Source organism: Cololabis saira, chromosome 5 (genome assembly GCF_033807715.1).
Source record: "Cololabis saira isolate AMF1-May2022 chromosome 5, fColSai1.1, whole genome shotgun sequence".
In the NCBI taxonomy this organism is placed as follows: Eukaryota; Metazoa; Chordata; class Actinopteri; order Beloniformes; family Belonidae; genus Cololabis; species Cololabis saira.
In genome coordinates, this window is record NC_084591.1 from 17,202,902 (window position 1) to 17,226,470 (window position 23,569).

Below are 23,569 nucleotides of genomic sequence, written 5' to 3' on the forward strand. Positions count from 1 at the left end.
AACTTAGCACATGTTTTTTCTGTTGTGTTACATAATCAGGAAGTGAATTCCACTCCTTCATTGCTCTGTATATCACTGTGCCAGCAGATGTGTTAGATTTTAGTAATGTAAAGCAACCTCTAGCAGCATGTCTTGTTGAATAGTTATGTGTTTCTGAACTCAAGGTTAATTTTCTATACAAAAGTCTTTTTATTAATAATAACATTTCTTATAAACACAATAGTGTACAAAATATGTGCATTTGCCTATGTGTCTGTACAGTTGTGCTTTGCACTGACATCAGTTTGTGGCTGCATTTGCGTAAATTTGCTCATGTCAGGGTGTCGGCGGGTGTTAGTCTGCATAAACCCCTCTCTCTCCCCAGCATCTGCCAGGCAGTGAGAAGAAGTAGGCTGCTTAAAGATAGCTCCCAGCAGCCTCAATACAAACTCCTAAAATATATCTTCTCATGAGAGTCATCATCTCCCACCCGCCCTTCCCCTTTTCCTCATTCTCATTCTTTTTCTCCATATAGTTTCAATTGTAGAATGAGAATTGCCATTTCAGTTTTCAAATTGGCATGGATTGGAGGAAACTTCTTATAATGTACTCTATTAGAAAGCTGAGTCCATTTTTGATGCTCTGGATTCTCACTACTATAAAGAGGTTGCCTATGAAAGGGGCTTCAAGATTCTACCAATTCATTCATCAAATGTTATTGTGCTAATTATTCTATTTACATACAGTAAATGACAGATGGCTACTAATGCAGAGAACAAAGCTACAGCTGATACAGCCCTCCCTTTTCCACATTTTTCGAATGTCTACTACAGTATTGCGGTAGTATCTGTTTTTATTTGCATGGAAAATTTCAGTTTTAGAACAATTGGTTATGTTTTACAAATTTTAATGTTATTCAGTAGTATGAGAATGGCCCTTCTTTCATCTCACCATGTTTTTCTTACACAACCCAATAGGAGATTGCGGGCTAAATAAATCGGTGCGCTTCATGTTTGTCTCAGTGATGAACTGCTCCAAACCCCTCCCCCACCTGCCGTGACCCCAAACAACACTTGGTATGGGAGATAAATGAATAAAATGCACCCTTTCGCATCTGCTCAATATTCTTCCTGCTGTCTGGATCTGCTGAAACCAAAATGGTCTCCCCTCCCATTGGCCCACATCCACAGAGAATGAGGACAATAGTTTGGCTCAGAGACGTGTGCCTAATGTAGTTCTTTTATGTGAGAAAGTGGAACTGTTTGGAGATGGGAGTGAAAGAACATCATTGTGTTCCTGTTTTTCTGTCTCTTTCGTCCATATGTCTGCTAGCTTTTCAGTTACGGATGTAGTGACTCTGCCTACTCTAATGCATTGTTCAGACATAACATTTACTGGTAGCCAATCGTAGGGGAATAATATCAGTTGTGGTTTCTTCTCTTAGGGGCATATGAAAACAATTGTTCATTTTTAGTAGAATTGGACACGCGTAATACATATCGCCTCAGTGTTATATCAATGACCGAAACACATAAGTTCCTATCTGTAAAATAAAAAAATATAGGGAAAATCTTCTAATCTCCACCTTGCAACTCATTAATACCTAGTCAGTCTTGTTAACGCATAGTATAGTAATCTTGCACAAAGGTGAAAAATGTATTGGGTATCCAATAGGGGTGAAAACGTTTTTGATAAACATTGATAATTATAATAGTCACCAGCAAATTTAATCATCAACAAAAATAAATAAAATAACATAGTGAGGCATCTCCTACCTTCTCTTTCCTTCCTATCTCTGCTGAGAATTGTACATGTGCAATAGAATAGAGCCAGGTAAACAATATGGCGGGGGGGGCAAAACAACATCAACCTTCTTACTTTCACATTGACGCTCATGCAGAACTAAGTTTCGTTGCAATTCCTTAACTGACTGATTGATTGACCCGCTTTTTGAGCCAGCCTCTATCTCAGTGGAGGTAGAGGCTGGCTCCAAACAGAGATAGAGGCTTTGTTAAAATGTCCCAATTTAGAGCAATATAAACATTACAGCCTGGTTCAGAAAACCATTTTTGTTTTTAAATCGTTTGTTTTCACACCCATGACAACTCTGAAGGGGGTGAATTCTTTTTGTACCACTCCATGAGATTTTATATAAAGCATTACATATATTTCTTATGTGATTGATGAACAGTAGGCTCAGCCAATGGCTAGCCGTTAGCACTAATGTGCTCACCGTAGCAATCAGCTGCTGTTACGAACCCAGTGTTCGCTGAACGCGACAGTCATTTTTGATTTAGCTGTCAAGTCAACATATTAAACAGTATGTTCTGCTGTAAATGTCTGCCAGCAGCTCAGCAGATATTTCAGCGAGGTTCGGCTGAAGGAGCTGGGAACGAAGCTAACTTTGATTGACATGCGGTGGGCGTGTTCCCATCGGCTTGCTGAGCAACATGGCTGCACCTGGTACGAGGAAAAAAGGCCTTCAAAATCAGTCTTCAGAAACCAATGGGTCACGTGACCAAAAGCTTCGTGCATTGTTGTATACAGTCACCATGGCAACTGCCAGCAAAGTTGATTAAAATCTGTGTTTTTTAATTAAATGTCCAACTTTCTCCTCTTTTATTGTTAAGTAACACATCATTTAAACAACTTTATGCAAATAAAAAAGCTGAGAGCTAAATAAAAGCCATTCAATAATTATGAGATTCATAAACTGATTAGTCGACTAATCGTTTCAATAGTCGATGGCTAATCAACTATAAGAATAGTGGTTAGTTGCAGCCCTAATGTCCAATATCATTGTTTGTAAATGAACAAGTTTGTTTTGTTCTCTCAGGAGAATGCATTATCAGGTAGGAGGTTTTGCATTTCAGCCGTTGATATTAAATCCTTTCCTACGTAATAGGGTTGGTTGTATTCTAAATGGTAAAAGATGGTGATGCACATTGTGCAATACTCATGGTGGTACCTAAAGAAAAAAAAGTCGATTTTTGGGTGACTTCTGAGCACCATCTCACTAATTTAACGACCATTCATTCGAAAGCTCTACCTGATGTACACTTCCTGCCCCCCCCCCAAAAAAAAATTGATCACCTTTCATTGACCTTTCAAGTCTTCTCCAGCACTTCCAAAGATTTTCAGTGTTGCTAAGGTTTTTGACTCTGGAACTAGTAGGGCTGCAAACAAAAACTATTTTTGTAGTCGAGTAACCTCTGATTATTTTTGTTGAATGATCAAGAGTTCTTGTCATGCCCTTCACATATGGACAGTGGAAGGCAGAAGACTGTGGCAGACATAGCCGGGCCCTCCAAGGCTTCGGTGGCAACGTCAGCGTCACATAGCTGACGGCAGAGCAGCAAGCCAGCCGCTGTCTGGTGACACTGCTGTTTCTACTCAACACCAGGTATAAACAACTGTTACAACCCAATACCTTGAATTATCTTCACAGTCTGCATGTGTAGATGTTCTTATCCAAACTATTTGACATTAAATTTCACTTAACGTAGAAGTGATCTCTGATTATGATCATACAGGATCATTTCTTCATCAAAGATGGTGGTTCATGAATATTCTTGAAGGTCTGAATGATGTGTTGTGAAGTATTTAATCCAATTTTAGAACTTGTGATGCAGACCCATAATGTGACACTTCAGAAACAGACCAGCATTTTTTCACGACCACAGGATGTGTCTTGTCTTGTTTTTCAGGATGAAAAGCTCCATCATTAAAAAGGTTTTAATAACTTGTTGCCTGCGTAAACATGTTAATCAATGCAGTCATTTCTCAATGGGAAGTTCTTACCTGTGTGCTCAGTTACATTGAGGTAGTGGCCCTTTTGTTGGCCAGTAACTGGACTGAAATGGCTTTTTAGGTTAGCCTAAATAAATGATGGATACCTCACACAGTAACAATAATTATAATAATGATAAAATGTTTAGTTATAGTGATGCAAAATCTGTTAGAACCAGTACTGTTGATAAGTCAGAAGGCTTATTGTTGATTAGTTAACCACATTGCCTTAAAATGCATCAGAAAACATCAGACATTTACATTTACAACAATACAGTACATACAATACATAGTTTTTGGCTTTACCTTTGTTGTAAAACCAAACACTTTGCCTTTACAATGTTTTGCATGTCCTACCAGCCGGTGCTATTGTAATGAAATAATGTGTACATACTATAAACATTTGAATTGTTTCTACTGTACATGCCCTGGATTGCTAGTCAGTAACAGTAACCTCGCTATGTCTTTTCAACCCCCCACTTTGCATTTTTCGTCGCACATTCTCATACATCCATGACTGCACAAATGCTTCTGCACACTCGACTCGCACAACAATATCGAGGTCATATTGAGAGATATTAACAGACCCAGACCCTCCATCACTGCACACCCTTTGGCTACCTCTGTGAGCTGCTCACTCATGCAGAAGCAGACTCATCTGCCCCGGGAGATGGCGAGGAAAAAAAAAAGAGGCAGACAAGGATGCAAGGACAGAAGACACACATATGTGCACACACTTAGAAGAATTCAAAAAAGGCAGAGGTGGAAATTAGGCTCAGAGAAAAATGAGAGAGGATGCCAGATAAGGAGAAAAGGGGGGGGGGGCAAGGCAGATCTGTGCGGCGTTGCCCTGAGATACAGGCTGTCGTAATAAGGCAATTGGGTGGAGAGTGAGTAAGAGAGAGAATGGGAAGGACTAACTTGAAGCGGAAAAGGGGGAGGAGCGTGTGCTTCAAGGAGAAATGCATCAGTGTTCCTGTTTGTGCTACGAGCCGACGCCCCTCCGCCTGCGCGGAGAGTGGAGTGCTCCGGCTCGCTCTGGGCTCTGTTGTTGTGCAGAGCTGCAGAAGGCCTGACAGAGCCAGTTAGACAGGGAGAGAAAGAAGGCTGAGACAAACAGACAGATGCAGACGCACTGGATTTAGAGCTGTGAATTCGTTTCATCACCCAGCTCGAGCAGCGACACCAAAGAGGAAGGATAGCAAAAAAGAAGAAAGAGAGAGGAAGGAGCATCAGTGAAAGCAGGGGAAGTGAGAGAGAGTGAGAGGCAAGGTGAAGGAGGAGAAGGGAGGAAGGAAAGGGAGGGAGGAGGGAGGCTCAAGCATGAGGAGGGGCGCCTGACTGACATTGCTGGTATCACTATCAGCACACACACACACACACACACACACACACACACACACACACACACACACACACACACACACACACACACACACACACACACATATCGACGTAGGCAGCCGCACAGTCAGACAGACTGTGTGCTGCACAGTTTCTGGTCTTCTGTTATCCTTTGTGTCCTCCATCCTTTCTTCAAGAGGACACGAGAGACATAGAGCAGAGGAAGAGGAGGAGTGGAAAAGACTAGAAGGAGGGGAGGCTGTAACCCTCTCGTCTCCTTTATTCAGACACTCAGCAAAGATAGGGAGAGAACATTCAGAAAGAGAGAGAGAAAGCAGCTTTCTGTTCTATTTCGCCGTCTCCTGTGGTCCCTCGACCAGAGAGCGGCTAACAGGCACCGCTCATGTCCGTGAACTCAGAGAAATCCTCGTCCCCTGAAAGGTAAAACCTTACCCTCCTCCCTCTCTCTCTCTCCCCCCCCTATGCTCATCACTTCATCCCCTCCGTCATTAATGTGCATGTCTGCGTTGTGGCTCATCTTAAAAATTCCTACCACAGCTTTCTCCTGCCACCACCACCCCCATCACCTCCATGTTTTGTCTCCTCTCGGGTTCTGTTTTCTGTCTGTGTGTCTTCAGTTGCTTTTCTTCTTTTGTCTGGGTCATAGCACGGAGAAATGCAGCGGTTCATTGTTGTGCATGTGACTGTAACATTTCAGATGGCCGCTGAAGGAGCGACTTCTTCTTCTTCTTCCTCACATACACATGTACATCATCTTACAGCATAATCTTGATCACACAACCCCCGTTCTCCCTCTGACGCCGTGTTATCTCCGACGGCAAAGATAAAAAGAATACATTCATGCAAGCACATTCCAGCATACATGCTTATGTACTGTGTGTGGTGCTGGAGCACAAAGCTTACACAGCAAGAGTGTCAACACACGTCAACATTAGCTCTGCCAAAAGCAGCAGCAGCAGCAGCAGCAGCAGCAGCAGCAGCAATGCATCTCAGCAGCATTGCAAGACAACAGCTCACCACATGACGCACCTCAGTGCATAACATCAGGGACTTCTTCCTGTCGCCTACCACCTCATGCATGCTGAAGAAGGTGATGATTCCACAAAATCTGATTTTAGATGAACTGGAATTAAACACGACTAAACAATGTGGCTCAACCTCTTCATAAAGCAAGTATGCTGTTTTAAGAATATTTTGGCCTTGAGTGTATGGATATTATTTAAAAAAAAAACAGTAGTAATGCTGTTATGTATCTGGAAATCTGTCCTAGATGTTTTTCACCTTTTTCTGGATGACAGTTGAGATGATCTCCAGCCCCCCCATGTAACCTTCAACAAAATGAAACTGTTATAGAAAATACAAAGATGGATTGTTTTAAGTAGCATGGTGTTACAGACCGTTATCAGTCCAGAACACGCCAACACCAATTGGATACACACTCACACCATGACGGACACCTTCAATTTTGCACCTTAATTGTCATGACACAAGGTTCATATGTAACCAGCACAGGACCAGCCATGGTTGTGAAGCCAGCACTAGTCTAGATCGTGTGACTAAATAGTGATTACGGTGCTCTTTAAGGGTTAGATCCAGAGTTAAATCAACTCTAGTCCTCCGTTGACCCCCCTGCCAACATTTATTGCTATTTTGCTGAAAACAGAGATACCGTTCCAACTCACAACTTCTTTGATTCACTTCATTTTGGTCCCACATGAATGTTTACACGTTAACATCTAATAGTAGACTAGGCTTGTTTCAACTCCAGAATGTTCCTTTAATAAATTGCAGCCTCCCGAAATCAAAGGGAGCATGGTGCTTTATTTGTTTACAAGGTTGTTGAGATTTAACTGATTTTAAAACGTTATATAACATTAGCATAGCTTGCATAGCTTGCATAACTTTGTAGTAGTTCTGGCACAGAAAATACAGAGGAAATGTTTAAAAAGAAAAAGCTCGTCTGGAGTTTTTCATGCCGGCGACTCTAGGGGGAAGGCCATGAAATTCATGTGCTGAGCTCTTGACCGAATGCATGAGGAACCCATGTTTATTCAGATTTGATCAGACAAAGTCCACATTCCTAGTTCGGTTTGCAAAAAAGAGCAGAATGAGTTGATTTGACACGTGCTGGAGGGTGAGGAGCTGGCAGACTGGATGACTAAGGTAGCCATTGATGCTGTGCCAAGTACATTCAGAAAGAGCTGCAACCGTCCTCACTGCCTTGTGCCAAGCTCCAGACTGGCACACTTCAGCGCCCAGCGCAGTGGGCACGCAGATAGGCAAAAGTAAATGGGGACTAACAATATCAGACATTATTACATGGGTAGTTGGGCACAGAGGAGAGTGGCACTGTACTGATTTTATGAAATGGAGTTTAATATGGACCAAGAAGCATTAACACTGGGCACGTGCTTTAAGGAGACGGCCAGAGTTGTGATATGGAAGATCGTATTTTCTCAAGGATTTAGAAAGAGAAAATGAAATTCCCTGTTCAAGGTACACTCCTAAATCATGATGATACCGTAAAGCTTATCATGTGTCAGTCCCTGTGTGGGGAGTTTTGTGCATTCCATCACTTGGCTTGTCTTTCCTTTCTTCTATTGTGTGAGTCACAGCAGGTTGTAATTAAGAATAAAGGAGCATCTCCCTGTCGCATGGCAGGTCATAACAAAGAGTTACACTCGTGCATGCACCGCTGCCCTCTAACTCTTGCAAAATCTCCTATGACCGCTGGAATAGCTCTTTCCCAGTTAACCGTCTCAACAGATTTGTTTGTGTAATTGTGACGCACTTTTCCATCCTCCAGGTTTTTTTTTTGTATAACTACTTAATCATTTCTCCATCGGCCGTGAATCTCAGGAGTTATTTAGAGCTGTGCTGAAAGCTGCATTTAAATGTCACAAGCTGAACAGTGTGACATTGATCAGAGCCGTATCTGTAGCGTTGTTGGTGTGACCTGGAGAGCTGTTCCGGCTTTGTAAACAGGATCGCTCCGAAGTTAACACACATTTACACAAGTTGTCATCATTGTCGATGTTGTCATCAAGGCTCAAAGATCATGCATGTGGAGATGCAACCCACATAGATTAGCATTCAGCTTTTTCAACAGTAAACTATGGTCATTCAGCATGCAAAAATTGAAATAATTGCAACTTCTTAAACATGTTTCTTTGCTGCATACTTCTCTTATAACGAGTTTTTACTATCAGACATTTGGTCCAATAACAAAAAAAAAACTATTTCCTCTGTTTTTAGATTGCTGGGTAAATTACGTATAGGTTTGATAATAAGGCAATGACTAATTAGATCCACATCTCATAATAGTAAATATTATTTGACTGTGATCGACCATGATGTGTCTAGATTGTTTTTGGTCTCGCACACAAAGAAGCTTAAACTTGAACCTTTTTTCTCTGTTTTGTTTCTGGATTACATTTGAGAGTGGGTTAAACTTCAAAGTCTGTTTGGGGCTTCTGCTTTGAGTGACACTGCATAATTTCTCTGTCTACAACACCATCTGGACCCCAGACGGACATCACATAAATGCGCACACACACATGCACGGTTCAGAAGAGCTTTAATCGGAACGCGGAGAGATAGATTTGATGTGTGTTAAACTGAACGGATGGACAAGTATGGCCTAAAAAAAGAGCAGCAAGTGGCACAGAAACAAATATCTTGTGGAGTACGCACATTAGGAAGACGAACCCTGTTGTGTAACCTGGCACTTGAAGCTCCACATAAATGGATGTGGGGCAAGGAGTGTGTGTGTGCATATGAGGATATTCAATCATTGTATGCAAGTGGCTTAAAGCTTTCTTTATTGAGGCCAACCTCTTCAGTGAAGGGCTTATGTCCTTTGATTAGACTAACTCCAAGAATTAAGTGTGAGTTGACTAAATAAACATCAAAATGTCAAAAGTTTACAGGCTTTTTGGCCAATCTAGACTGCAGTTTACAGAGTTCCAGGAGCAGTTTGCAGAGTAGCACTGAATTATGCCTACAAAAACTACATCATGTAGTCTCACATGCAATTCTTCTGTGTTTTTAAATGGATGTAGTTCCGAGGTGAGCTCAAAAAATACTGCATACAATTCAAACTGTGTCTGTAGTAAATGATTTAATAACATGGACTCAAAAAACTTTACATGGAGGGTTTAGTTATGCTTGTTGAGTATCCAGCTTCTGATTCATATGCTTGTGGCTATTGAAACAAAGATGACAGGTACATTCACATATTTCATCCTCCTTTGTGACTCCCTTTTTAAAAACCAGTTTGTTGACAAATTTGCCCATGTGACTCAACATATAAAAAGCTGGAGGAGATTCAGCCAAAGCAGAAGATAAAAGGGAGAAGAAGTGAATAGGGCAGATGGAGCATCGGGGATGTAGTGTGGAGTGTTGGAAGGTATCCAGCCGGTCCAGTAAGCTAGTGTCATGCAGCAGATCTCCTCACGTTCACTAGCAATCGCATTCATGCAGTGTATGTAGCTTTGACTGGCCTATATGGTCGCTACCATTTTCTCCGGTCTGACCCACTTCGCTGGTGCAAGCTCACATGAGCAGCCCCAGCCATGCCACAACATGACAATAGCAAATGAAGCGTGGAAATGAGCTAGTAAGCAAAGTAGCCCGCCTGCCCTGCCTGTCTGGCTTTCTGGCCTCCATTATCCACACCAGCAGCACCCCCACCCCCCTTCATGTCTGAAAGGAAACAGGGGATTAGCTGTACTTTCTTCCTCACCATTTATTTTTATTTTGCCTCCAAACTTGGGACAGATGGAAATGGGGACGCGTCACGCATGCCACCTCTTTATCCCCCCCGAGGGCTTTTGGTCATGCAATGGCAAAGAAGTGTGTAGGCATTTGTGTCGTCGAAACGTCACGGAGATTTACAGGCTTTGCAGACTTGTCTTACCTGCCCACATAGTTGCATCCCAACGGAGCGGCTCTGGGAATTTCTACTTTGCTTATTTAAATCCTATGTGGTTAATCAGTAATAGGAATCACTGAGTCAAGCAGCCACCTAGCAGGAACAAAACACCAAGCAAACTGAGCATCGGTCGCCATGTTGACACCTTTTTTTAAGAAGCGGTCACGTGATCAGCACTCTTGCACCTGATCTGTAGAGAGCATCTCAGCCGAGCGACGGTAACGCCACATGCAACACGGAGTAAAAAAATCATTCTGTGTCAGCAGTAGCTGTCAACGTTGGGGGGGATCTATTGAGCTGGTGCAAGAAAATGGAAAACTTTCTGATATTTTTAAACCTTATTATACGGAATTATTAATCGGATTTCGTATTTATTCACTTGGGCGGGGTGGGAAGGCAGGTGTCAGGTTTTATCACTTACCTGGCTAAGTAAACTCAAAGTTTTTATTTGCAAAATGCACAGGGTATGTTGGTCACCATGGAAACATGCCTTTTGAACCTAAGCTGATAAGGGTAGGTTTGCTCAGGTTATGTTGAGTATTTCAAGCCCACGTTCACCAGGGCTGTGACAGAAAGATAAAAAGACCCAAATGATAAGTGTGCTTTGTGCTTTACACCGTGGGAAGGTGATAATACCATGGACTGATGTGTTATTTCATCTTGACAAGCTGTTTGTAGAGCGCTATTGTTTCTTTTGTCAACTCTTTAAGATACTGAAACATCCTTATGCAACCTGACATTTAAAATCTTTCACACCTAAAGCTGCCTGAACGCCTCTGCGCACACTAGTTGGTTCCCCACCTGTTTTATGAGCCCCTGCCTTCTTCCTATTTGCTTTAAAAAATAATGTTGACCAATACCTCTCCTTGGCAGATGCCCAATTTTTGCTTAAAAAACAATATATAGTTTTTTCTTGACTTTTTATAAACCTCATGCGGGTGTGTTGCACTAATTCCGACAAGTAAGTTGCACTTTTGTTTTCACCATCATTGTGGTTTCAGTCCTCCATGAATATGATTTATGTAGATTTGCATTGAACGTGTGCAACCCAACCCTCTAGTAACACACAACAAAAACATGTTTTCTTTCCCTTTCCCTTTGAAAGCACATAAAAAACTACAGGAATACTTTTGGCGGTTGATATGATTCTACTTTTTTCTGCTCTGCGGTGACTTCCATCCCTGTTGACTCAGTATGTTTACATATACAACATTCCAGCATTTCCAGCAGCCCTGTAATTAGTCATATTAAATCACTCACTCTCTCCTATCTCTGTCCTTATATCATGTAACAATCTTTCTCATTGTATTCCGTCTTCCTTCCAAAATTATCTTTTAAAATTCATCTTGCCTGCCTTTTTTCTTTTTTTTTGGCTAGGCCCCTCCCCGATGTGCCACAGTACGACATGCACTATTTCCTCAGTGTAGATATGGTGGCTATCAGATGTAATTACAATAAATGGGTACTGTGTTCTGTTTTCTGGTTGACTTTTCTGTACTACATACATGTAGAACTTGGATAGCACAATTTTCTGTTTATTTTTAACCACCGTTTCTGCAATAAAATGTAACTTTTTGGAAGGAAAAACATTTAAGTGGAACATTCCCCAGCTCTTTCACTCTTAGTATTTCATATCTGCAGAGATGAGGGCAAGCATGCCGTTTCTGGATCTTTCTCTCTCATTAGTTCACAGCTATTTGCCATCTGCATATTAGCTCTACTCAGCTTTACTGGTTATGCCCGGCACAGACCGAGAAATGTAGGAAGAGATGATCCCCGAGAGATGGTCTTACAGAAGAATTGAGGAGGAGAAGATAAAGCCACAGTGAGAATACTAGGGAAAGAAGGAGAGCAGAGGATGGGAAAGGACAGCGGAAACCTCAGGAGAGAGCCTCGGATAGACATAAAACTCAGGAGGGGAAGGAGAGACGGTGCAAGGAGAGGAGAGAGAGAGTGAGGGAAGATGGAGGGAGAAGATGGATAGCTCTCTGCAGACTTGCGCAGTGTGTTGGGTAATGCTAGGTCATCGGTGCACTAATCTCCACTGATGCTGCAGTGTTGAAGCAGAGGAATGATAATGGCCTGTTTGTGTTTCTGGGGAAGCAAGTGTTTGTTTGTGTGGTTTTGCAGTGTATGTGAAGAGAGATCATGCTCCTATTGAAGGCACCGTTTTTTTTTTCTGTCCTTTTGTTAAAACTACACCGAAACATTTGATATGCATAGACTCACCTATCACCCCCTGGTAAACAACGTATAGCCTGGAGGTCTGAGTTACCAGTCTACTGCACAACTGTGAACAGCATTCATCCGTTGTCTGAGAACACTGTTTGACTGTTCTGTCTCTTCCTGGAGCCTGGTCATGTGTGTGTGTGTGTGTGTGTGTGTGTGTGTGTGTGTGTGTGTGTGTGTGTGTGTGTGTGTGTGTGTGTGTGTGTGTGTGTGTGTGTGTGTGTGTGTGTGTGTTTCCACATCAGCTCTGAGTAGGTGGGGTTTATCGAGCTCTGAACCCATGAAGGTCTCCCTACATACCAACTAGACATGCTATTTAACACTCATTCGCCTCAGTGGTCTCTGGTTCTGCTGACATGATTCCATTTTGTCCATTTACAGTATTAAACACATTTACCACATGCAAAATCTTTGAATAACATTGAGTTTGGCTGTTATCATGTACTAGCAACAAAAGTAAATACAATCATGTGACCTATTTCATAAAAAGCAAAATAGGCTTCAGCAGGACCTGGTTAGTGATATTGATTTTTTTTTCTTATTTTTTCCCCTCACCCCTAACCATCTATGTAATTGTAGAGGAAGGGAGGTGCTTGTGACTTGTATATCTGTTTCTCTCAATATTTTATGTGTTAAACTGGTTCTAAACACACTGTATTTATCATAAAACATGTGTTCATATCATCATTTACTGCAAATGGAAAACTGATTTCAGCTGCTGGATTGTTTTGTTTTTCTTTTTTCCATCAGGGTTGCTACCATAAACACAGCACACCTTGGCACATCCTTTCTACCTTTAGAAAATGAGCAAGATCATTTCTCTTGTTGCCTTTTGTTTGCTGCCAAAGTATATAGACAATAAAAAATGTTGATTTAATTTTTTTTTAAATGTATTTATTTTTAATAAAACTTCAAATCTGTGGTTAATCAAACAAAACTGACCCATATTAAGGACTTGCTGCAAGGTTTTTTGAGTGGTTAGGCCCTAGCAGGGCAGATGACAGTCGGTAGAGTGCCATTGTTTCTCTTGTCAACTCTTTTAAAATATTGAAACATCATTCTGCAGCAACATTTCACATTTTTTCACAACGTAGAACTCCCTAAACATCTGTCACTAGGGAAAGAAAGAGAACAGAGATTGGGAAAGGACTGCAGAAATCTCTGGAGAGAGCCGGAGGTTTCCCAGAGTGCCAGTGCTTTTGAGAACAGCCTTATGTCAACAAGTCTACTTCATCAATTCATTGTCTGTTCCCTCCTCTTCCTTTTCCTCTTCCTCCTCTTCAAGTGATTGGCTGCTATGTGATTCACAGAGGCTGAATGTGTAATAGCTCATATTTTTTGGCTGCTAAGCCATCTTTTCCTGGCCTGAAAGTGACCCTGCTCAGGTTGCTGGGTGCTACTACGACGTGGGTCGGTGTTGTACATGCAAACTCCACACAGAGAGCACGAACCAGGAACCTTCTGCTTGTGAGGTAACAATGCTAACCACCAGGCCCCTGTGCTGCCCCCCTGCAGATCCTTTTGACAAACAGGGTAACTTATACTTGGTTCAAATCCTTTTTAATATAAAATAAAAAAATCCAGATGTACTATGAATGTTTGCTGTTTGTAAAGTGTTTATACATGCATCAGTTTTTACATTGACATGCAAAATCTGTCTGATATAAGATGGAAAATATAATATTCAGATTGTGTGAGGTGTGTGTAACTAAAAGCACATAGTATTAGTCAGCCTTTTCATTGCAAATATTGTTCAATGTAAAATGATCAGAAATATGAAACGTTAGTTAAGATTTTAATAAACTGAAATTCATCTGTTGTTTTTATTAAATGGCACAAGATAAAGTGCTGGTGGGTTGCGGGTGCTGCATTTTAGATCTGTATGTGATATGTTGTGTGTATTTGTATATTGTAATAGACACAATAATAGAGTATTTGTGCATTAGTGCCTATATGCGTATAAACTGCAAACTCAATTGGGCTTTGAGACAGAGCTTTAGCAGGTGGGTGTCACAACCCCATGTGACTTCTGGAGGAATTCAGGGCTGGGTTCATCTTCTCTGTCCGCTGCTGTGTCCGTGGGTCCACAGCTGAGAGCAGAAGCTGCGTTTTCTCTCTGCTCTGTTGTTGTCTTCTCGGGTCTGTCCTATGGAGTTGAGCTCAGGTTTGGCGAGTAAGAAGAAATGGGGACTAGCATTGTGTGTGCTTCGGCTGCGCCACAGGGCCCTCCGAGACAGGTAGATGATGAACAGCATTCAGAATAATATATTTATATATATATATGTGTGTGTGTGTGTGTGTGTGTGTGTGTGTGCGACACTGTGCTGACATCGGTGCATTTCTGACTGTCATATATGCAGAGAAAGCTACAAAGGAAGGTGGCAAAGGTTAGCTGGTCTTAATGTAACTGACAGGATTTACATCTGTGCATTGACAAGTTCAACAACAAGTGAACATGATATTATTCTAATAGTTTAACATGTGGCGATGTTTTGGTCTAGTTTCTGTTTTGTCCAGGTCGTGGACGTGGTCACCCTAAAACATTTGAATAGAAGGCATCTTGACCTTGAGGATTTAATGCACAAAAGTGCCTGTAAATAATAATGGTGAGAAATATTGCATGCTGCTTTCAAGGTCGTATTTGCCTCGTAGAAGGCTGTTTTTTACAATTAGATGATTTTTATTTTGTTGTTACACACAAAAAAACAAGTATGATCACACAAGCTTTTCTGTGTCTGATAACAAAAGAGATTCAATTATTAAGAGACTTTAGATTTATAGATAGATGTCATCCTTAGAATTTTAGAAAATGTGTTGCAATTTTTAAAATATGGTTCGGCATTTCACAGGCCGGACATTACATCATTTGAAAAGATTAATGAATGATTCTGGAGAAATGAATGAAGGCCATTCAATTCAAAATTCTTTATCATATGGTTGGAGTCCAGATTTACGCCGGAGTGATGGAGGATCAGGGTGAAAGCTTTTGGAGGCAGTGTTATGGTGTGAGATTTCTTCTGTTGGCCAGCTCTTGGATTTTCTTGGCACATTGTGTCCCCAGAAAATGTAGCTTATCTGATGATCTGATAATACCCAATGAGCAGGTTGATCCATTAGTAATTTTAATTCTTCCCTGATGGCACAAGCATATCCCAAGACGACAATGGCCAGACTTTTTTTCCCCGCTTTGGACCAGCAGTGTAGTAGCTCTTGCATTGATCTAAACATTGTTCCATTGCTTTGGTCCTGATTAGCTTCATGCTTTTTGATTATTTCATTTTTTTATAAAAAGAACCTGTGAAATTGTGTTCATATTTGCCTTCTTGAAGCTGTTTCAATTCAATCTCATGAGTTGAAGACATGGAGCGATAATTCCTGTTATTTGTGAGTCATACTCATGACGTTAATACATGCGTTTCATCAAGACATAACACCTCGATCTGTCACATCTGCGTTCATGCCAAATATAAAGAGGAGACAGAAAGAGACATTTTTAGCGGAAAGCTCTACTTTTGTGTTTCACTGGATTTAAATATATGAGGAAAAAGAAGTGCATGGGAGTACTGTCCACAATTTAGCAGTATAGTACACAGTAGACAGCTTAAATTAGTTCGTATAACCTAGCTTTTGAAATTGCTGCAGTTTTTCTTTTTTCCTGCCAGATGCCAAGTAAAAAATTCCTGTGGAGAACTGAATACAAATATGTCACAGACAACAGAAACTGCCAGCAAGGTTTCATTGTTCAAATAGACCTTTTGTTTGTTTGTTTTTGTGAACAGCAATATGGAGCTAAAACAATCTCAATAGTCACAAATGCACAGACTGATTCACAAATGCACAGGGCAAGATTCACAAATGCACGAGATTACTTGCAAATGCACTGGACAATTCACACGTGCGTAGGACAAGATACACAAATGTATTTCTGATGCACACACAAATAGAACCTGATTTACATACGGTTTGTGGTCTGTGGACTTCGCTGCATTTGTGTGTGTATTTTGAGACTCCCCTGATTTGCCTCAATTGAATTGATTGATACCATGACGGTAGAAACCAAAGGCATATATATGTGCATTGTTACTATATTTAATATATATACATATATACGCATACATATGCATACACATACATAATTATACACATACAAACCCAGTTATTTTTTTTTTATTTTTTTTTCATTGTTTTCTTCAAGTCCTGTGGTGTTGGTGGTTGAAAGATTGCAGGCACTATGGGTGATACTGAATGTATGTGTGTGAAAGAAAGGAAATTAGCGTGAAAGAATGTGAACCAGTTTGCTTAAAGAACCGGACTGATTGACGTTTATGTTGCATCATTAGTTCAAGCAATCCTCATCAGGTTATATGTTGGAGGTGGCTTATGAATATTTTTATATTAGGTTGACAGGATCAGCACCGATTTATTTTCTTCTGAGGCTACACTGTGCACATATTGTGCGTTTATACTGAGCCTTTTACATTCATGCTCATGGTTTCCTGCAGATGCCCTCAGCTGTTGTAGGCGGTTTAACAATACAGTGCTTTGTGGCTTGCTGATGTCACTACAATATACATACAGACGGCAGTAAATGAGTGCACCATAGCAAGAAAAGTGCACTCCATAAAGCATCAAGTGCACTGCACAATCAAACATACGAGTAAAAGTAAAAAGTGAATACACAGGGCTCAGAAACAAACTTTAATGTACACGGATGGGACTGTGTACACAAGTTTTGGTGCATTTTATGGTGTGAATGTTATGTGTTGGCTTGTGTCATTTACAGTTTTGTGTGGCTCACATGAGCAATCATATGCAGCCCCACCAGCAATGTAGAGCAGAGTTTCTATTTTCCAACACAATTTCTATTTGAAATCAAAGTGCTTTTCATACACACAGATGTGTATCTCACTGGTTCATGGCTCACGGCACCTCATTTGTGCATGCTAAAGTGCTTTTGCACTTCAACTATTGATCTTGTTGTGTCTCATGTTTGTGAGTTTGCACTGTCCCTAAGTGTACAGTCACATAATGTATCCACAATGTAGTTCAGTCAATATAATGCAGCATGTGGACTTTTATTTATTTATTTATTAATTTTTTTCAATTGGCTGCCAGTGGGGAATTTAGTAACAGTCCCTATTAACTGATATGACAAACTGCCAAATTGAACACAAGCTTCAAAGTGAGTTTGTTGTGTTTCAAAGCGAATACTGTTTGGATTAAGATCCCTCAAATCTCACTGGAGCAGATGAATCTGCTTAGGCTAGTTGAAAAGAAAACTATGGGTTAGGTTTTTTTTTTGTTTAGTTTTAGACAGGGTCTTTACCTTGTCAGAAATACAATGACAACAGATCTGGACTAGTTTAATTTCTATCAATGAAATTCACCTTTTTTTTTTATCAATGAAGATCATTTATATATTTTTGGGGGATTGTGCATAGTTGAAACATTACCAGAACTTGCTTTTTTTTTCTTTTTTTTATGAGCCACATTTTTTGCTTTTCAAATTACAGCAGCTCTGGGAACAGTACATGCATAGAAACGTGCAACACTGATGTCAATAAGAAGATTGAATATAAAGCAGAAATTAAGGTTCTACATCCATTAAAGATATATAAAACTGACTGCGGCTGCAGCTACAAATATGTGCATAACAAATTAGAGAACTGCATTAGCTGACCAAATAATGCCAATACTTTGACTGGTAGCCCAGAAATCTAGACGTTCCACTAGCGAGTTTAAATTTGCTTTGCAGGTACATCTTTCTATCTTTCTACCTTTATCTTCCTATATGTGGAGCAGATCTATTAGGCTAAGTGACTGAAAGATTCCTGCAGAATATAAACACTTATCACAGTTTTAGATGAGATGCAAGGCTGACGCATTCAAGTGAAGCTGCCACATAATGGTGATAAAGATTTTTTTTTTATATCGTCAATTTTAATTTTGGAATAGACTTAAATGGCCAGATTATTTTTGATGGACATTTTTCCACACCGATATTGCACAACGCCGGATTTAAATCCATACCTCTGTGTGAAGCTGGCAGCGCTCTATTGTCATGCTATATGGATGCAACGTTTTATTCTTTGAATATTTTGGGGCTAATGGGATAGTAAGGGAAAAATATCCTCAAGGCGAAAGGGAAGTTCAACATTAGGGCAGCAGCTACATCCACAAAGAAAAATAGTACGGTATATTGAATGGATGGTGGATGGAAAGAGAATCCTGCAGAGCCATACTGTGCAGCTTACAGACTGTGATGTGGGGGCAGTGCAGCCAGTGACGTCAGGACGCATCCTGAAAATAACAATGAGAAGTTTTGCACACAGACGGATCCTCTGGAGGAGAGGAAAGAATGACTCAGCTGTCTCGCTGACACAAGCCAAGATAGAGAGAGAGGAAAAGATGAAATATAAATCAATCTGAGGTGGAGACACCACTGTCGGAACGGAGGAGCAGAGCTCAGTGACAGCCACGGTCGTAAACCCACGCCTTAACATTGAGAGGAAGGACAACGCTCTAGTTGCTAAGGAATACCTGTTACCTTGGTGATGGTGAACTATGTTGAAGGATGAGTCATGAAGTCTGAACTTCAGAACGGTCAGCTGTTCTATGCGGCTCGTCGCTGGCCGGAGATGTGTTAGCCGTGCCCAACTCTGTCATCAGCAGCAGAGATGTTGCACATATCAAGTGTTAGGAGGCCCAGATGAAAATGTCTGACGAGATTAAATCAAAAGACAGGGGAGTTAATTGAACAGGATTAAGTGAACATAAGGTTTACACTTAAATTATTGAAAAGATGCAGGCATTTTACTTGATACTTTTTTTTTGGTCTTAAGAGAAAACATCTCGTCTCAGAAAACATGCTAATGACAATTCTATACAGCTGTAACTTTAACCTTTTTATTTAAAACCCTGAACACTTTAACACTTTTCCTTTGTCACTGGAAGTGTGCAAATACATCGGACTAGCTTGCTTTGCTGAGGGATTTTTACAAAGACAATCCAGCAGAACAGTGGTCAGAAAGGTTACTGTCATGATGCAAGTATTTCTTTATATTGAAGAGTATCAGTATAAATACGCACAGATTAATCATTGTTTTGAAGTGGCAAGTGGTCATAACTTCAACCATAGTTTCCTTGAAAATCTGATGATTGAACAATGAATTCTTTGTAGTTTGCTGAACTTAATGAGTTGCCACCAAGTGGCAGCTGGGTAGTAGACAGCATACCTTTTTTTTATATAAAAAAAAAATATATATATATATATATATATATAAACGTGTGCCACATGAGGCTAGATGTTCAATGTTGGGATGGGAGAACCATCTGGTGAGCAAAGCTCAATTGTTATATCCACCTGCAACTGTTGTTGACTTTATTTACTTTTTGTTTAGTCTGACGAAAAAGTTATTTATTAGTATTACTGTACAGTATGTGCCTGAGAACATAATTCTGGAGCCTCCTATGCAAAGACTGTCTGTCCGTCCAGTCATCATGCTGGATGGATGGTGTTCCTCTGTCTGTTTATCAGTATTTACATTAATGTCCCCCCAGTCCACATCCTCAAGGGCCACTATGCAAGTCTTTGAGGATTCTGTGGTTTAGCACATCTGATTTAAAAGACGATGGCCTCAGAAGACTTGTGCATGCTGCTGGTGATAATCTGTCAGACCAGGGAAACATCTAAACTTCAGTCCTGCTCTTTGCTGCATGTACTCTTTGTTCAGCACGGACACAAACCTTCATTACTCAGTGCAAGCCACAAAAATGAAAAAGTTTGAAAGGTTTTATAGTTAGGGGTTTTTGACTGAAGTGGTTCCATGGCTAGTTCGGTGATAGTGCCAGACCTTGCACCAGTTTTTTTGCTTTTCGACCGCAGGCTGCAAGGAACGCACCGACTCGGTGCCAAGAAAACTTGTGCTAAGCCGGCCCCCTAAAACGCGCTGGGCCAGATGCAAGAACAACTACGTGACTGCGGGGGACGTGATTATTGTAACCGACCAAAACTATGCAACCACCATATTTAAACCACCTGTGAGTTTTAAAATATATATCATACTGGGAAATGTACCTATTCCTGCTCCATTCTATTCATGGTCACGGGGGTCTGCTGCTGTCTATACTAGGGTAAAAAAGAGTACATCCTGGCAGTTATCCACATAAATAATCTTTGCATGATGCCCTCCGTCCTATAGACAAACAAGAGACCTGAGAAGAAGACGGTGTACCCCCACTTTCATTGCACCATCGGTGATACTAAAAAAACATACCCGGTGCGTCCGAAATGCCGTACTAAAAAGTATATACTAAAAAGTATACTTAAATTTGGCACACTTTTGAGTAAATATCCGTAGTGTGCATTCATTCGGACGTACTATTAAGAGCGCACACGTCACTTCCTGCCGTAGGGAGGGGAGGGGGGTTGTTACCATGGTAACCTGTCTGTCACAGCAGCGGTAGCAGCGGTAGCAGCGGTAGCAGCGGTAGAAGCGGTAGCAGCGGTAGCAGCGGTAGCAGCGGTAGCAGCGGTAGCAGCGGTAGCAGCGGTAGCAGCGGTAGCAGCTGTAGCAGCGCACGCTCCACTCTTTCCCGTTTATTCTGGCCGAAATAAGATGAGATTATATAATATTATTATATACGAATATTATAATATTAATATTATATAATAATATTATTATACTTAATATTATACTTATGACATATACGTATCACTTAGCAACCAAACGTCGCTGCATTGCATTGTGGGAAGTTTCTGCTCGGCTAGTGTCCATCAATCCACACTAAAAGAATTCTCCGGAATGAGTATGGATAGAGCACACTATTGAGTACGTTCTAATGTTTCGGACGCACTAAAAAAATCTCACATACTCATTTTGCATACTCATTAGGGTGGAAGTATGCAATTTCGGACACAGCCACCTTTTATTTTTGTAATGTCTCACTTTACCAACTGACTTTTTAAACATTCTATTCAACCTATGGTGATATTTTTAAACAATATACATACTGTATATTTTCATTTATTTTTAGCTTTTGGTCTTTTAAAACACCCAGACTGAAGACAAGATGTGAGTGAAGATGTGCGTGATGCGTCTGATCTCTCTGTCGCTGCTTGTAGGAGGTCAAGCTGGAAACCTGCCAGTTCTGGTCACCAACAAAACTCTAGGTTGCATTCCGCAGGACTGATATCTCTCTATAACATACAGTAATTGGTCCGTTCATCTGTTTATTATTTATTCTTGAGTAAATCATCAAGCCCATTCATATCAGATGTCGTAGTATGTCTGATATACAGTAATAATTACTCTGCTAAGTTAGAAGAAAATGAGTGGTTTCAAAAATTAATTGAATGTGTATTTTAGTAAAAGGTACACCGACATCCCAAGATTTACTTTCCACCAGAAATGCCCTATAATTGTGTGCTAGTTTTGTATTTACACTGTGGATGACAGATTACCAGATATACTACAAAAATAAATAAAAAAGGCTCCACGTCTGAGACTTCATAAGCGCAGGATTTCCGCACCACAGATGTCATTCCTCTGCAATATAAATCTATCATCTGCGTTTCAAATCTTTCATATAGAAACAAAATAAATAATAAAAAAACCTTTAACCCATCTGAAATGCACAAGGAACACAGACCACATGAGATGAATTCTTATTTTCTCAAAACAGCAGACTAATTTGTATTCTAATGACGAGGGACTGTTTGTGCATCAGCTAAACCGGTGTACAAACTGACGATGGCTTAATAGACTGGATGACAATAATCTAGTCTTGACTTGCAGAGCTCATGATTATAACTTATGGGAAGATGGAGAAACGTATTCAAGCATTTTAGTGTACATTTTTTGTGATTCTGATTTTTTTTCATCGGTATATTCTTAACCAATTTTAAACCAAAAACTATTAGGACAAAATGGGATTTGGTCCCGAAAGACAACATTATGGGTTTTGGGATTTATTAAGTAAAGCTTAATGAAAAGTGATGCTATTTTCAGTTTACCAGGGTGTAATTCAATAATAAAATGATATTTTTGCCTCATTGATTGCTCAGATTAGTCTCCAGATAAATGCTGGCTACAAACAAATTCTTAAATGTTGTTTAAGCCGCACTTTTATAAAGATTAATGTTGGTTTTTTAAGCAAATCAACACATACTTTTACCACTACCTTTCATAGTATTTTTGTCCTGCCTTCTCGTGCCAGCTGTTTGCAGCAACGCATCTGTTCAGGCACGTTTGCAAAACTTGGTATGATGAGGAATTTATGAGTAGAAAAAAGTGTCTCTTTCAGTTCCCATTTCTCCATATGGATTTTGTCAGAAGAAATCATTCACTTTGGACATTAAATCAACACCAACATCTTAGGTCCTGTATGTTGTATGGACTTTGAACCCACCAAATCAGGCTGCATATGAGCATTTGCACTTGGAAGAAAACCATTAAGTCTTTTATGATAAAATTGCCAGATGAAACAATCAGAAGAGTGTGCTGCTTTGATAAAAACTTTACATGAGGATTACAGATGCCATTGCAGGGCGTGCGGGCTAGAAAAGCTAAGACTGAAAACGAGGAGTGCACACGCACACGCTTGGGTGTGGGTGTGAAGAAGCCGTCTTGGCATGTCCACACACAAAACATGATAATATTTATCCGAACATCACAGATTCGGTTAGAGGCTGAACGACTTCTGCCTCAACCTGTGCTCTGCAATCAGAACCAAACATGGAGAAGCAGCATTCAGCTTCTATGCTCCACAGATCTGGAACAAACTTCCAGAAAACAGCAGGAACGCTGAAACCCCCCAAAACTCGACTGTTTACAGCTGCCTTTGACTGAATTATTTAAACCATTCTGAATTGGATTTTAACAGCTTTAATTTCAGAATTACACTGTAACTCTAGTTTAAGTCTAACTTTTCTTTATGTTTGCACTGTAACTCTGACTTTTTGTTCTTCTCTTTACTTTTCATGTTGTCATTATGTAAAGCACCTTGAATTACCTTGTTGCTGAAATGTGCCATACAAATAAACTTTCTTTGCCTCACAATTAGGTTGACAGAGAGCACAACAGTCTTTTATCAGTGTTTTACCACTGGTGTGTTTATGAAACAGATATATGAATTTGATCCCACTAAAACATGAATTTCTGGAGTGCAGTGAGGATTTAAGGGCTCATCGGCATAAACACAGATCCTTCTCCTTTTTATATGGAAACAAAAAATGCTTTTACTGTACTCAAAATGCATTCCTGAGGTTTTGTA

At 40.4% G+C, this 23,569-nt stretch overlaps 1 protein-coding gene across 8 annotated transcripts in view; it reads left to right on the top strand.

Moving 5' to 3' along the window:
* Window positions 1-23,569, top strand: part of srpk2 (SRSF protein kinase 2) — a 101,837-nt gene that overhangs the window by 35,267 nt on the left and 43,001 nt on the right. The window contains exon 1 of one of the 8 annotated variants that reach the window (XM_061721099.1): window positions 4,767-5,553. The exons of the other annotated variants lie outside the window; for them this stretch is intronic. Coding sequence (XP_061577083.1) covers window positions 5,516-5,553 — 38 coding nt within the window. The 5' untranslated portion in view covers window positions 4,767-5,515. Of the gene's footprint in view, window positions 1-4,766; window positions 5,554-23,569 lie in introns of those variants that run through there. 8 annotated transcript variants of the gene reach the window in all.